Source organism: Tachypleus tridentatus, chromosome 13 (genome assembly GCF_004210375.1).
Source record: "Tachypleus tridentatus isolate NWPU-2018 chromosome 13, ASM421037v1, whole genome shotgun sequence".
NCBI lineage: Eukaryota > Metazoa > Arthropoda > Merostomata > Xiphosura > Limulidae > Tachypleus > Tachypleus tridentatus.
In genome coordinates, this window is record NC_134837.1 from 47,501,409 (window position 1) to 47,518,569 (window position 17,161).

The 17,161-nt window shown below is 32.6% G+C and overlaps 1 protein-coding gene across 1 annotated transcript in view; it reads left to right on the forward strand.

The window, feature by feature from the left end:
* The first annotated feature begins 1,758 nt into the window (after positions 1 to 1,758).
* Positions 1,759 to 17,161, forward strand: part of LOC143236134 (nephrin-like) — a 104,793-nt gene continuing 89,390 nt past the window's right edge. The window contains exon 1 of the mRNA XM_076474421.1: positions 1,759 to 1,837. Coding sequence (XP_076330536.1) covers positions 1,759 to 1,837 — 79 coding nt within the window. The remainder of the gene's footprint in view (positions 1,838 to 17,161) is intronic.

Consider the following 17,161-nt stretch of genomic DNA (forward strand, 5'->3'; position numbering starts at 1 on the left):
TTACACTGCTAAATTAAGGATGGCGAGCACAGATAGCCCTCGAGCAGCTTTGTGCGAAATTCCAAAACAAACAAACAAACAAAATTTATTTACTTAATAGTGACAGTAACCTATTTCAGGAAACGAGGCACTGACTGTAAGCTACTTGTGTGGTTTCTTATAACAAAAGTCATCTGCTGTATCCACTAAGGAACAAGCTACTTTTCTTAGCATGATATATTAGTTATTACGTTGTAGCGACATCTTAGTACTATTAAGTCTACTACCCCATAAAGGTCTCTATTCTATTCATCTATTTAACTAATTTAAAAATGCTCTTTGTTGAGTTTACACCTTAACGCTATTGTTCAAATTTAGATTTCTTTTAGCACTAGTGCAGTGTGAAGAAAGAAAAATGCATACGTGTTTAAACAAGGATAACCACTAATCAGCTCTACATGCTTTAGCAAATGAACTTTTTACACGTCACATAGTAAGGTCAACTACATGTGAAAGTTCATTTACTTGTTACTAGCCCCCAAGTGACACAGTGGTATGTCTGCGAACTTACAACGCTGGAATCCGGGTTTCAGTACTCGTGGCGGGCAGAGCACAAATAGTCCATTGTGTAGCTTTGTGCTTTACTTCAAACAATAATTTTTGTCGAAATGTGGCTATGAACTTCTTCGGCTTTTCTATTTAAACAGAGGTCACCGTCCTTCGCTTACTTTTATTCATTGTCTTCTGCAATTACTTTCTCTTTCATATCTTCTTTACTTCCATTCTTTCAAAGCTATACTGCTCTTCCCAGGGAGCTATCGTGCTCTTCTTACTGCTTATTTTCCTTCTCTTCACGTGACCGACACACTTCAGTCTCGCTTCTCTTACCTTCTCTTTAATTCCAAAGATTCCCGCAGTTTCCTTAATTTCTTTATTCGTTTTCTTCTCTTTTAGCTACACTCCCATCAGCCATCTCAACATTCCCACTTTAGCTCTTATCAACAAGCCTTCTTCTTTCTTCTTCAGAGTCCATGTCTCACATATTGCTACTAATTTATTCTTATATGTTAAACGATATAAGAGAAAATGGTTATCACACTTGCAAATGAACTACTCAACTTCAACTTAAAGATTCGCTAAATAATTTAACATTACATTTCATTTGTCACTAAATAATGGTTTCTTTACATTAATGTTAGGTGTGAGTATTTTAGTTTTAACTTACCAACTCAACGCGCTTGAATCGCAGTTTTATGCGATGTTTTCACTAATTTTAACTTGTGATCAAAGCAAACTACCTACCTAGTCCAAAACTAAAAATCAACTTATTAAAAAGTACAGATAACGAAATATGCTGTTATTTCACTAATTGTATATCCTAGCTCTTCTCGATATTTTCGACCCTAAAACCAACAATATTTTATAAATTTCAGTCATCTTAGGATATTTAAACTAGACTTAAATCCATCTACTGAGTCATTAATGAAAAATAATCTATGTAATAAAAATACAATAATAAAAAACTAAAAATATACTTTAAACGTCCAAAACCAATATTGTTAATTAAAATAACGTATACGTTACTTACGAAAACAATAAACATCGGTAGTTTGCTTATTGTACTGTCGTATATTTAATGCTCGATAAAGACCTTGACAAAGATATTACAAGTCATCAACTTAATCTAATTCTAACCATGATAGCTGGTCGTTAAGCACCTTGGGATATAAAAATAACGTCTTGACCACTACTATATCAGTTTTTTTGTCAGCCTGCTATATGAGCACAGGTATTGGACGAAAGATCTCGTCAGAACTGGATATAACAGATATTCTGCATATAAGTCCAACATTGCCAGGTGATTAGGGTGCTCAACTCTTAATCTGAAGGTCGCGGATTCGAATCCCGTCACACCAAACATGCTCGCCCTTTCAGCCGCGGGAGCGTTATAACGTTATGGTCAATCCCACTATTCGTTGATAAAAGAGTAGCTCAAAAGTTGGCAGTGTATAGTAATTACTATCAGTCTTTCCTCTAGTCTCCAAGGGTTGGGGGTTCAAGTCCCCGTCACACCAAACATACTCGAGAATTCTTTATGTTTTGGTTTTACTAACAAATAAATAATAGTTTGTTTGATTTGAATTTCGCGCAAAGCTACACGAAGGCTATCTGCGCTAACCGTCCTTAATTTAGCAGTGTAAGACTAGAGGGAATACAGCTAGTCATCACCACCCACCGCCAACTCTTGGGCTACTCTTTTACCAACGAATAAAGGGATTGATCGTAACTTTATAATGCCCTTACAGCTGAAAGGGCGAGCATGTTTGGTGTGACGGGGACTCGAACTCGCGACCCTCGGGTTACGAGGCGAGTGCCTTAACCACGTGACCATGCCGGGCACAAACAAATTGTGACTGACATATCACTAAATTGTTTTTTAATTTTCACTTTTAAATTTTTATAAGATTTGTACAATAATTTGTACAATTGTAACGTCTTGTTCCCTATGAAAACCCGCTGAACGCCTTTGATTATATAAGTTTAGTGTCGCCTGATATAAATTGTTGCTGTATAGCTATATAGTCGGATAGCAGAGCAATACAGCAGAATATGTTTCTAAAAATACAGTAAATAACAATAAATATCAGATTAACTGATGAATCATACAATTGTTACTTTAAATGAAATATGGATATGTTCAGTATAATAAAAATAAAAGGAATATATAAATCATGTCATGTTCGACACTAACAAACTTCTGTCTCTTCAAAAAACACGATACGTGTGGCACTAGATAATACTCAGTGAAATTATGAATAATAGTCATGAATAATTAATTTTATATACGCTTATATCACTTTCCTTCAAATTATTTTACCTATAATATTAATCCAACCTTTCTGTAAAAATTAGTAAAATATAATTTAATAATACGTGTATTTATCTGTATTATATTCATTTAAAATGGAAGAAGGCCCTCTTTTATATTCATGAATAAAATTTCGAGAACAGAGATGGTTTACATTTGACAGCGTGCCAACCCTGCTCGAGAATCTCGCTGTACAGTACAAGTATATATATATATATATATATATACTGTCTGAGAATATGACCTTCTTTCAGCAATGTTCGTACTGTATTTTGTAACAAAATAAACATGTTAATGCCACACATTGAGCTTCTTGGAAATTAGAACGAGCCTCGATCGCTGAAGGTGGAAAAGATACATTGAAGCATCCTAGCTTTAGTTGATGTAGCCTCGAGTCTTTCTTCACAGCTTAACTATTCAGTAATATTTACCGCTATGTTGCATTGTAAGGAACATAATGATATTGTTAAGGCTCGTACACGTATTGAAAAAGCTGAAGATTCCTCTTAACACTCTTCAAACGCATAAAGAATAAAAGTAACGGTGATTATGAAAACAGTTAAGTGGACTAACTAACGCCTGGAGTTTAAGGTTTTTGAACAATAATAAGCCTAGCCTGAAAGTCAAACTGAGACTAAGTTGCATTTTGCTTGTTGATGAAAGTAAACAAGGAAAACAGATGAGTCTCTGAAAATCAAACTCAACATATACAAGTTTAAATCTCTTCCCACAGTTTAAGTCTCAGTTGGATTAAACTTCACACGATTTTTTACACCAGAAGGGAAAGTTCCTAACTAATTTATATAATAATTAGGTATCTAATAATAATAAAAAACTAGTACATGTGTTAACTTTTCGTTTTTAAGAAATAAGTAAATAACAGCTTTATATCGCATCAAAATGAAAACTGTTTTGAATAGACCCGCGCTAAAGTTAAAAATAATAGGAGCTTATTTTTGTAGTATTTTTTTTCTAAATCGTTTCATTAGTGGAGAAGTGATACTTTTTTTCATTTTTTAATTACGTACATTAACTTTGTACATTTACTTTTACCGACGAAATTATTTTTTTGAAAACTTATAAAACTGTGGTAAAGTAAGTTTAATGTAGAAATTAAAAGTGAGTCCTCCTAGTGGGAAATCATTGTTATATTTCAGAAAAAAAGTGACATTTTCTGTTGCAAATCCAAGCGAACGCAATGAATTGAATTGCTTTATGATTGAAGGAATAGCAAGCTCCTCGTTGAATGCAATACTTCAGGAATTGTGTAGTAATTCAATCTTCGTAAGTCACACAAGTATTACTTTAATTCACCATGAGTACAAATGATAAAAAAAATAAAAAATCACGATGCCAAAAACCGCTTAACGGGAAAGTGACCTATCACCGACAAAACCTGAGTTTTGAGAAAAAATGTGAAACGTCACGATGCATGTTGAAGATAGAATGCCCCCACGGCTGAAAGGGCAAGCATGTTTGGTGTGACGGGGATTCGAACCGACGACCCTCAGGTCGAGTGTCTTAACCACCTGGCCATGCCGGGCCGAAAATGATATAAGCGAGGGAGATAACATAAATTATTTTTTATCAGTACCGACAACTATGTGACTATGGTGTTATTTCAAGAGATCGTTAATGTGTACAGCACAAATTAAAATATATATTTACCCCTGAACCATATTAATGAAACTATCTTATATATCTATGCTGCTCTTTTTAAAATGATCTTACCTCAGCTGGTAATAAAAAATATTCATCAAGTAAGTATATATGACGCTTATTTTTATTTTCAAACATTATGGATAATGAAACTACACTTTAAAAGCATTTTATGAATGCACACACATATCTCTAGTCTAATGGGCTGAGTGCAAACAGTCGTTATCGTGCCCGACTGTGGAACTAAGATTCTATGGTTCACGTACCACTACTGCTAAAAAAAAAAAAAAACACGTTCCATACTATGAAGTCATGGTAATGTTATAAAATTGACGATCAAATTCCATTTATAGGCATGGGCTTTAGTAACCCTAAAATTAAAAAGTAAGTGGTATTGACTAGATGCCTTCAACTTTGTATCTTACTTTAAAATTAGGAACTGCTAGTAAAGATAGTCCTCCTATATTTTTACGTAAAATCTAAACAAATAACCAAACTATATTACTCTAATACCTTTCCCATAAAAATTTAATGCTTTATATCTTTACTGTAATTGTAACTCTATAAAAAATGAAGATAATTATTTCAATATGTTAATGAATTTTAATAGTCTGTCGAATAATAATCAAACAAGTTCAGTATGTAATCAACAAATGAGCTCTATTTCTCGCTTACTTTAGTTTTGCTTTCGTTGAAACTTAAACTTAACAATTTGCTAACAGTAGTTTGTCTAAATAATTAAAAACTATCTGGGCATATCGCATCCAATTGACGTTAAATAATTCATAAATTAACACATTGAAACTTGAACTAACTTCACAAGTTCTTTCATGTAATTTCCACAGAAAAGCGATAACAGTTTCATGTTATTCAGGACCGACATTGCCAAGTTGTTAGGGCGCTCGATTTGTAATCGGAGATCGTTAGTTCGAATCCCCGTCACACCAAACATGCTTGTCCTTCCAGCCGTGGAATTGTTATAATGTAGAGATTAATCCCGCTATTGGTTGGTAAAAGAGTAGCCCAACAGTTGGTGGTGGGTATTGACGAGTAGCTGCCTTCCCTCTAGTTTTACACTGCTAACTTAGTAATGGCTAGCGCAGACAGCCCTCTTGCAGCTTTGTACGAAATTCAGAAACAAATAAACAATCAAGTTACTCATACTTCTGTCATGTTTTAAAGGAAGAATAACTTGTTTGTCTGTTTGTTTTAGAATATTTAACATATTACAGAAATACAGGGTTAGTATAAAGGTTTTATGATTTATTTTTTTATTTTTTTGGAAATACATTTAAACTACAATTAGTATTATTTTTTAGCCGAAGACAACCAAAACCTAATAAACTAGTCAAAGGTAATGTAGAGTTTTATACAAATAAGTACATGAACTTAATTCGTTGAACGATTATACCATTAAATTTACAGTTTTATTTACAGTGTTGCATACTTCGTTGCATATTTACTGTAAAAAAGTACGAAACTCTGTGCTTATTAATACCTTTTTTTTATGCCATATTGCTACGTTTAGCTCTTCCTTTTTCGTTATCTTATAGTGGAGAAAAAGAATGTAATATGAGTGACAATAACGTATTTCAAATATATCCCATGTGACTCAGCGGATAACCTGAGAGCTTATAACGTTATAACTTGCTTCAATTCTTACAAAGAACCCCTCGCAGAGAGTCCATTGTGCAGATTTGCACTTAAACAAAACAAATAATATATAATGTTCAAGCGATAGATACAGTTTCGAGCTACGAGAGCTCTTACAAGCTCAACTGTATATAGATAGTAAAGAATTGTTTTACCCCGTTATTTGATTTCCAGAGAATCAGCAGACAGATACGCCCTCTCTACCACCAAGAGGTAAATATTTCAGAACAAAGTGGCTATGTATGTATAATGGATGAAAAGGTGTATACTTAACAGTGCTGAAATATATTCTGAAAAGGAAACTTAATAGCGTGGAATTATGCTAGTCAAGTGTGCTAAACTTTATCTAATCAATAAAAAGGTAAGGAAGGTATTGGCAAAAACAACTATCTCCTAGTGCAACAGGTATTTTTAATAAAGAAAGCAGAATGTCGAGGTCCACAATTCAGGAAAGAAATCTTATAAATGTTGAAGACGTGTTCAGCTGGAAGAAACAGTTTTCGTTGAGAATGAACTGTGGAGTTTTGTAAGGATGTCATTTTTGAAGCGAAGCTTTGGAAGATAATCAACAATGTTGGAAGAAATGCTACACCAGCCAAAGCTATGTTCTATTGAATATTGACAGACTGGTTGTTACAGGGAAGCCTAGTTTCCAACTGCGTCTAGGTGATTTTGTTTGTTCGTTTAGTTTTTGAATTTCGCACAAAGTTACACGAGGGCTATCTGCATTACCTGTCCATAATTTAGCAGTGTAAGACTAGATGAAACGCAGTTAGTCAGTACCACCCACCGCCAACTCTTAGGCTACTATTTTCACAAAGAAAAGGTTTGGATTTTGAACTTCACACAAAACTACTCTAGTGCTATCTGCGCTAGCCATCCCTAATTTAGCAGTGTAAGACTAGAGGGAAGGCAAATAGTCATCACCACACACCGCCAACTCTTGGGCTTCTCTTTTACCAACGAATAGTGGGATTAACCGTAACATTATAATGCTTCCACAGTTGAAAGGGTTGGTGTGTATAGGATTCGAACCCGTGAACCTCGGAATACGAGTCGAGCGTCTTATCCGCCTGGCTATGGCGAGCCTCGTCTCGGTGAAGTAAGATACATGTACTTTACCAAATTTGATTCACTGCTTCTGTCAAAATAAGAATGCACAAAATAGAGGTATTTTAAAATATTTCAAGACGAAATGGACAGCTAACGTGAACTACACCCCTTCAACAAAAACACTCCATGAAACGCACAACACAGTTATAAAATTTACGTCATTTTTACATCAGCAATTAAACGCAGTTTTTATCCTTTTATCGACCTAAAAACAGTTAAAGAATAAATGGAATTAGATCTTAGTACACCTACAAAAAGTAAAACGCAAGCTTAATTATGTGTGTAAATAAAAGAAAAAAAAATCATATTTACCCAGAAAATGTTTATAAGAAACACTCTGGCCAAGGTTGTTATAGCGCTCAGAAAGTAAGAATAGTTTAATATATATATATATATATATAGTTTAGATTCTCCGAAATAAAAAACAGATGCAGCACTAGTTAACGCCTCTTTTAGTTCGTAGAATATTAAAAAAACAGTATTAATATCTACAGAAAGACCCGTTCATCAGTCGATCATTAATATACACTAGACACACAAACTTCCTGATAAATTACAGTATTATTTCCTATAAAAAGATCCGTTCATTTGTCGATCATTAATATACACTTGACAGAGAAACTTACTGATAAGTTAAAGTACTGTTTCATAAAAAAGACCCATTCATCTACCGATCATTAATACACACTCCACACAGAAACATACTGATAAAATACAGTATTACTTCCTGAAGAAAGGCCCGTTCATCTGTCGATCATTTATCTTCAATAAATACAGAAACATACTCATAAATTACATTATTATTTCCTAAGAAAAGACCCGTTCGTCTGTCCATCACTTTACAGAAAAACTTACTCAAAATGTACAATATTATTTCTTAAAGAAAGACCCGTTCATCTGTAGATCATTAGTACACACTTGACAGAGAAACTTTCTGGTAAAGTACAGTATTATTTCTTAAAGAAAGACCCGTTCATCTGTAGATCATTAGTACACACTTGACAGAGAAACTTTCTGGTAAAGTACAATATTATTTCTTAAAGAAAGACCCGTTCATCTGTAGATCATTAGTACACACTTGACAGAGAAACTTTCTGGTAAAGTACATCCCGTTCATCTGTAGATCATTAGTACACACTTGACAGAGAAACTTTCTGGTAAAGTACAATATTATTTCTTAAAGAAAGACCCGTTCATCTGTAGATCATTAGTACACACTTGACAGAGAAACTTTCTGGTAAAGTACAGTATTATTTCCTAAAACAAAGATCATTTCATTTGTCGACCATTAATATATATTTCTCCCAGAAACTTAATGATAAAATACAGTATAGTTTCCTTAAGAAAGACACATTCATCTCTTGATAATTAACATACACTAAACACAGAAACACTGTGATAAACTACAGTGTTATTTCTTAAAGAAAGACCCATTCATATCTCGATCATTAATATACACTAGACAAAGAAACTTACTCATGATGCACAGTGTTGTTTCCTAATAAAAGACGTTTTCTTCTGTCGATAAGTTATATACACTTGACACAAAAACTTACTGATAAATTACACTATTATTTCCTAAAGAAAGACCAATTCATTTGTCGATCATTAATATACACTTGACACAGAAAGTTACTGATAAAGTGCAGCATTATTTCCTGAAGAAAGTTTCGTTCATATATCGGTCATTAATACACATTTGACACAGAATCTTACTGATAAATTACAAGACTATTTCCTGAAGAAAGACCCTTTCTACTGTCGTTCATTAATATACACTTGACAAGAAATTTAATAATAAACTGCAGTATTATTTATTAACGTAAGACCCGTTCATCTGTCGATCATTAATATACACTTGACACAGAAATTTACCTATAAAGGACAACGTTATTTCCTAAAGAAAGTTCCGTTCACATATCTATCATTAATATATACATGACACAGAGACTTACTGATATATCACCAGATAACTTCCTATGGAAAGATTCGTTCTAATGTCGATCATTAATATACACTTGATCCAGAAATTTAATGATAAAGTGCAGTATTATTTACTAAAGTAAGAACCGTACATCAATCGATTATTAATTATCCCTTCCCACATAAACTTAGTGATAAAGTACAGTATTATTACCTAAATAAAGACCCGTTTTCTTTCGATCATTGATATACACTTAACCCAGAAACTTACTGACAAAGCACAATACTATTTCCTAAAGAAAGACCCTTTCTTCTGTCGATCATTAATATACACCTCACACAGAAACTTACTGATGAAGTACAGTATTATTTCCTGACGAAAGACTCTGTTAATCTGTCTGTCATTAATATACACTTGACACAGAAACTTTCTGGTAAAGTACAGTATTATATCCTAAATAAAGACCCGTTTATCTCTTGATCATCAATATACTCTTGACAGAGAATATTACTAATAATGTACAGTATTATTTATTGAAGTAAGAACCGTTCATCTGTCGATTATTAATGTATACTTAACACATAAATTTACTGATGAAATACAGTATTGTATCCTAAAGAACGACCCGTTTATCTATCGATCATTTATATACACTTGACACAGAAACGTACTGATAAAGTACGGTATTATTTGGTTAATAAATGTTTTTTCCCTTGTTGATTATTACTATACACTTGATACAGAAACTTACTAATAAATTACAGTATTATTTTCTAAAGAAAGACCCTTTCATCTGTCGATCATTAATAAACACTTGACACAGAAACATGTTGATAACTTAAATATTGTTTGATAAAGAAAGACCCTTTCATCTGTCGATCATTAATAAACACTTGACACAGAAACATGTTGATAACTTAAATATTGTTTGATAAAGAAAGACCCTTTCATCTGTCGATCATTAATAAACACTTGACACAGAAACTTGTTGATAACTTAAATATTGTTTGATAAAGAAAGACCCTTTCATCTGTCGATCATTAATAAACACTTGACACAGAAACTTGTTGATAACGTAAATATTGTTTGATAAAGAAAGACCCTTTCATCTGTTGATCATTAATATACACTTGTCCCTTAATCTTACTGATAAAGTACAGTATTATTACCTAAATAAAGACCCGTTTATGTGTCGATCATTACTATACACTTGACCTAGAAACTTACTGAAAAATTACAGTATTATTTCCTGAAGAAACACCTGTTCATCTGTCGATCATTAATATACACTTCACACAGAAACTTTCTAATAACTTAAAGTGTTATTTCTTAAAGAAAGACCCCTTCATCAGTCGGTCATTAAAATGCACTTGAACCAGAAACTAGTGATAAAGTACAGTATTATTTCCTAACGAAAGACTCATTCATCTATTGATCGTTATTATACAGTTTACATGGAGTCTTACTAATAAAATATAGCATAGATAGTTGTTTATTGAAGCATACTTAAAGTTATGTATATTATATAACAGAATAATAACTGAGTATTAGTTTTTTATATAAAATAAGGAAATTTAGAAAGAAAATAGAGTTGTTAAGCTACTTATTTTTCTCGTATAACTTGTTCACCAAAATATTTTTATTTAAGAAATAAAATAATACTTATATTTTAATATTTACTGTATATGAATCAATAATATTTTAGTAAGATACAATCATTTCTTCCATTATATCATACATGTTAGTCTTTTAAATCTTTAATGTACCTATAGTTGATTTGAAAAAAAATAGGAAGAGTAAAAATGGCTTATTTGTTTCGGTTATTCGGGGTAAACTATTTATGAGAACCATCCCTGATGTTGCAATGAGAGATTAAAAAGAAATGAGATAATCAACAGCACCCAACTTCGATGTTCGGGCTACGCTCTAACGTGATCGCGACCTCAGAGAGCGAAGTGCGATTATGTGGTAGCAATAAACGAACCGTAGACTCTTGAATTCGTATTTAGAAACCTTATTTAGTATGCCATGCTAATCTTATAAGTTTACTCAATATTCTAAAATAAATATATTTTCCTACATACACTTATTTTCTCTCCCATAATTCCCTTCTGCTGACTCAGCTGTGAGCTTGAGGATTTATTCATTTAAAACTTAGTTTAAGCAGTCATGCTCACTGTGTAGTATTGTTATTAAACGTAAAATCTCCCAGTCTATATTAAAAAGAAATTATTTATCACTGAGTCTTTATTTTTTATAGAATATATACAATTGATAAGGTGAAAACGAAAACTAAAATTCAGGAATGTGTATTGATACACGAAATGTATTTTTCAAAAAATATTTTCACAATTTAGTGTTATAAAATTTTTTGTTTTGTTTTTTTCGCAGAGAAGATTTGGTTTGTTCTGAATTTCGCGCAAAACTACACGAGGGCTATCTGCGCTTACCGTCCCTAATTTAACAATATAAGACTAGAGGGAAGGCAGCTAGCCATCGCCACCCATCGCTGTGGGCTGCTCTTTTACGAACGGATAGTGGGGTTGACCTCACATTATAATGCCCTCACGGCTGAAAGGACGAGCATGTTTGTGTAAATGGTTTCGAACCCGCGGCCCTCATTTTACGAATCGAATGCCTTAGCCACCTGGTCATGTCGGTCTCACAGAGAAGATAATGACGGAATTAACAAAGATTGAAACCAAACTATATTTACCCGAAAAATTACAAAAGAAATTTAAAAGGTTAAGTAACTATTTGAAATTTCCAGTCAATATTAAATTTACTATTGATAAACAATCAAGGGAAACACAAGCCATTCATTTTTCAGTTTAGAAATATTACTTGAAAACTTAAAAGCAAATAAAATTTTCTTTGCTAAAGCTCGAGAATTGTTTAGCACATTCAAAATAATTAATGCAAATTTAAGAAGCGTTGTTGTTTATTAAATATATGTAACGAAATGTTTCATTTTGAATCTGTGTTTAATTCTCACTTAAATTCTATTTAAAATATGTTCATTTTTACAAAAAACTCCAATCATACGAAAATCATTAATCATTACTATTAGTTTAAACTTGTAATATTACATCCATTTTAGCTGTAAAATTAACATCTGAAAAACAAACAAATAGTGTATTTGATAAAGATAAAAAATTGACATAAAACCAAAATGGTGTAAGAAATAAAACAAGGTATGTTAAATATATTGAAGAAACCAACTTTCGTGTTTCAGTACTGCACCTAATTTTTATAAAAGAATAGTTATCCGAAAAACGAAAAGTTCAAGTTTTGAACTGGGAATCCATATGTAGTTTCGCTCAACTTAACGACTGTCATATTGTGGTTCAGAGGTTGAAGTACAAGTGCAATTTTATAACAATCAGGATAGCTTGCTTGCCTGGTGTGCAATGAAATACTTTGGTGGTCACAGTCGAGAAACTAGAAAGTCATGCCACCCTCCCACTTCGACAAAATCTATTCTCACATTGACCATTGAGCTAAAAGAAACAAAAGATTGAATAGCTTTGACTTCGCTTGAGCTTAAGAAAAAGTATTGCTGCTCCATATAATTCAGATTTCTTGGTTTTTATTTTTAGTACAAAGATACACTACTGCCCACCTCTAGTATCTAAACCCAGCTTGGAGAGTTGTAAGTGCGCAGATACACAACTGTGCGTAGGGATGGCTATAAGATATCGTATTTTACGCCTTTTAAGACACATCTTCTTTTTTTTAAAATACCTTGAAAAATCCCTATACATCTTCCAAAACAAAAGTGATGGGTAAGGCAAGAGGTTAACTTAGGGTCTACTCAAAACGGCCTCTCATACAGATCGTAATCTCATTACTTACCAATTACAAATATTTTCAATAAAAAAAAACATTCAATTTAACTAATATTACCGACATGCTGTGTAGAATATGATGTATTTGACTGTATTCACTCAGTAGGTTGAAAAATTCAAGCTGCATCACGATATTGGTTGTTGAGTCAAAATATGTTTTTCTTAGAATTGTCTTTCCAAAATTAGGGTGCGTCTTTCATGATGTAGCATATTACAAGCGTAAAATGCTATCAGTACAATAATACATTTAACTTCACAATATCTCAAAAGCTCAATGCAAATTTAAACTATACAATGTGTGTATACTTGTCGTTTGAGGTTTACCTATTGTTTACGATACATGCACAATTTTTATAGGTTTCATTAAAGGAAGTAAATCATATTAAAATCAAGTAAAACTTCTTATAAAACAAATTTACACTTAACGTCTTATAAACATGTGTATATGTGTTTGTGCGTATTTTATTTTTATAAATGTGAGAAATTAATTCCAAAAAAACAAAGAAAAATTTTCAAGAGTAATTAGTTTTGATGTTGTCAAAAATATAGGTTCTACGAAACGATTTAGACATTGAAAGATGCGTAACATAATATAACATTTAGAGACAACAAGAAACCCGTTGGTCAATCTCGGCAGCCCCATCCTCTAAACTAAATCATTATAAATGTATAAACAACTCTCAAATCCAGCTCTTATCATTCATACTGCCATCAAGTTTTCTCTTTAACTCACTTAAACTTACTGTCTCACAGAATTCGAAAAAAAAATCATTCCATACGACAACCACCCTGTTTTTAGTGTTGTTTTTTTAAATAAGAAACCTAATATTTCGAATGTGGCCTATGTAGTGACTTATATAATTAAATTATAAGCTCTTTAAACCTGTATTCAATATTTCTGTAGATACAACCTAAAATCCTATTTGTCTTACCACAAGCAACAGCATTTTGCTTGGATGGTTTAAGAGACCAATCAAACAATACACCAAGATATCTTTTTATGTCACTCTTGAGGTTATTCCCGTCCAAATTATACTTGTACCTGAGATTAATGATAACCCACATGTATTATCTTGCGCGTAATATATTTTGTTTTTTTTTGTTTTGAATTTCGCACAAAGCTACTCGAGGGCTATCTGTGCTAGCCGTCCCTAATTTAGCCGTGTAAGACTAGAGGGAAGGCAACTAGTCATCACCACCCACCGCCAACTCTTGGACTACTCTTTTACCAACAAATAGTGGGATTGACTGTAACATTATAACGCCCCCACAGCTGAAAGGGCGAGCATGTTTGGCGCGACGGGGATGCGAACCCACGACCCTAAGATTACGAGTCGCACGCCTTAACACGCTTGGCCATGCCGGGCCACGCGTAATATAATTAAAACCCATCTGCCATTTATTTGCCCAATGAACCAAATGAGCTAAATTATTTTTGCAAAGTATCAGCACTCTCTTCACAGTCAGTAACACTCTATATCTTAATATCATCTACAAATTTAAGTAAAATGTTGACCATTCCTTTATCTATGGCATTGAAGTAAATCAAAAAAAGCAATGGTTCTTAGACTGGGCCCTGAAATATTCCACTTATGACATTTATTCAGTTTTACTGAATTCCATTGATAACAACCTCTGTTTTCTTCCATCCAACCACTCTTCTATCAAATTAGCTAACGTATTCGCCCAAACCTATAGAGAAAATGTTTTTACAAATCTTTTATGTGACACCTTGTCATATGTTTTCAAAAATCCAGATACACCAAATCTACATCTTACCCTCATCTACATAAGCAATGACATTTCCAAACAATGTTAAAAAAAATTTGTAAGCAAAGGTTTTCCCTTAGTGCAACCACTCTGACTAGTCAACAAATTTTTGAACTTTGTCAAATGACTTTGCGAAGCTTCTTTTATTAGATTTTCCACAACTATTCCCAGAACTAATGTATGCATGACTAGTAGGCCTATAATAACCTGGATAATTTTGATTACCTCTTTTATATGCAAACTTTACGAAAATTAATTCTAAGGCGAATAATTTTTATTTTTAAAAGTTATTCTTGGAAAATCTGATTGTGTGAAAGAAAATAATAAAGCGAAATATGAGTTCATTGATGTTTTGGTAAATGTTGAAATGAAAACTTTAAAGAAAGTTTGAATTATTCAAAACGGTTCCATCGTTTGAAAAGTCGACTATCTATATATCTTTAGTCAAACGCTAGTGAATAAGTTAAAAGTTATCTTTGAAACTAAGTAAAAATAACTGAACACATTAAACATTACCTGACCAAATTTTCTCATCATCTTTAAGCTAACCACTCTAAAATACTGAAGTCCTTATGAACCACTTTACGTTATAATACTCTATAAATAATTTCTCTAGATAACTTTAATACTTCTTCTATAAATTAGTCGTAATCAAATTTTTCTCAATATTTAAGAATTACTCAAAATTAATCATTTGTAACAATAAAAATTTATCTAAACTTTCCATATGTGAAACAATCGTAAAATTCAAAATAAATTAATTATTGTGGTATAAATATCCATTTCAAGGCCACAGCTTTATTCAAATAATTTTAAAAAATATTTTCTTAGTTCCATTTCAAACGAAATAAAATATTTTTAAAAAGTTATCGAATCATTCGGTTCATTTTGTTTACTCTATCATGAATACTCAAATTGCATGAAAACTCAAAACACGTGTCCGATTATGATCGCTCTTTCAGCCATGGGGTATTATAATATGATAGTAAATTACAACTTTTGTTGGTAAATTGTAGCCCAAAATTTGTCCATGTCTGAAGTTGACTAGCTTTCTTATCTCTAATTTCTCACTTCAAAATTGGGAACAGTTAACGCAGAGATCCTCCTAGCAGATTTGCTCGAAATTAAAAATAATCCACTTTTACTGTTTCACAGTAGGATTGACGAGTTATAACGCTATAATTCGTTGTTTGATCTTTGTTGAAGAAACAGTTCAAATAACCAATTTTACAGTTTTGGTATAAATAATAAGCTCTTTCATATAACCAATTTCTTTACATTTCTTGAATTTCAAGAGGTATTCTTGCAATTAAGATGATGTATAAGAAATCTTGACATTATTGATGAAATAAAAATAATACAGGCAGAAGCAAATTAACTTCAAAAAAGTTTTCATAGCTAGTTTATTGATTGTGAGATTCAGATGTCATCTTTGCAGCTGCTTAGATATCAGCTTAGTTACATGAACTGAGTACATACGAAATGTAGTGCATGTTTCTGATGCACTCCAATTGAGCTATTTTAAAACTTTTGTTACTTGTGCTGAATTAAGTACAATCCCTCCTGTTACTTAGTAACAAGAGCTTATTTTTATAATCTTTGCTTTTTTTAACCCAGCTATTTTCCATAACTAGACCATAAGTGCGAGTGTTGCGACGAAAATTTTGAAATATACATTTATCAATTGAATTACTCATCAGTATTAATATATTATATTTAGTTTATTAATCAAGTACTTTATACTAAAGTAGTGCAAATCCTCTGTTTACAAGGTTAAGGTGGAGACTCTTTTAAAAAGAGAGGAACGAATTATTGCATCATTACAAGTTTCACTATCAAGTAACTTATAGAGACACCTTAATGTGGTAATTACTGGAATTCTTCAACGATTGGCCACGAGATTAACTTACTAAATGCCAATTTGCATTACCAGGAGTAAATTAACATTTAAAAACTCAAAACATAACATTATTCGATTTAAACTGACCAGTACATAAAGTTCAGTGAATAAAATAAATTCAAACTAATAATTTAACATTAAAAGATATTTAAAACTTACACTCCATAAGGAGGGTTCTTTGTGTGACATTGACCATTGTTTTACTTCAAGTCTATTTGTTTATCATCATCACGAAGGCCCGGTATGGTCAGGTGAGGTAAGGCGTTCGACTTGTAATCGTAGGGTCGCGGGTTTGAATCCTCGGCGCACCAAACATGCTCGTCTTTTCAGTCGTGGGGGTGTTATTATGTGACGGTCATTCCCACTATTTGTGGGTAAAAGAGTAGCCCAAGAGTTGGCAGTGGGTGATGATGAGTAGCTGCCTTCCCTCTAGTCTTACACTGCTA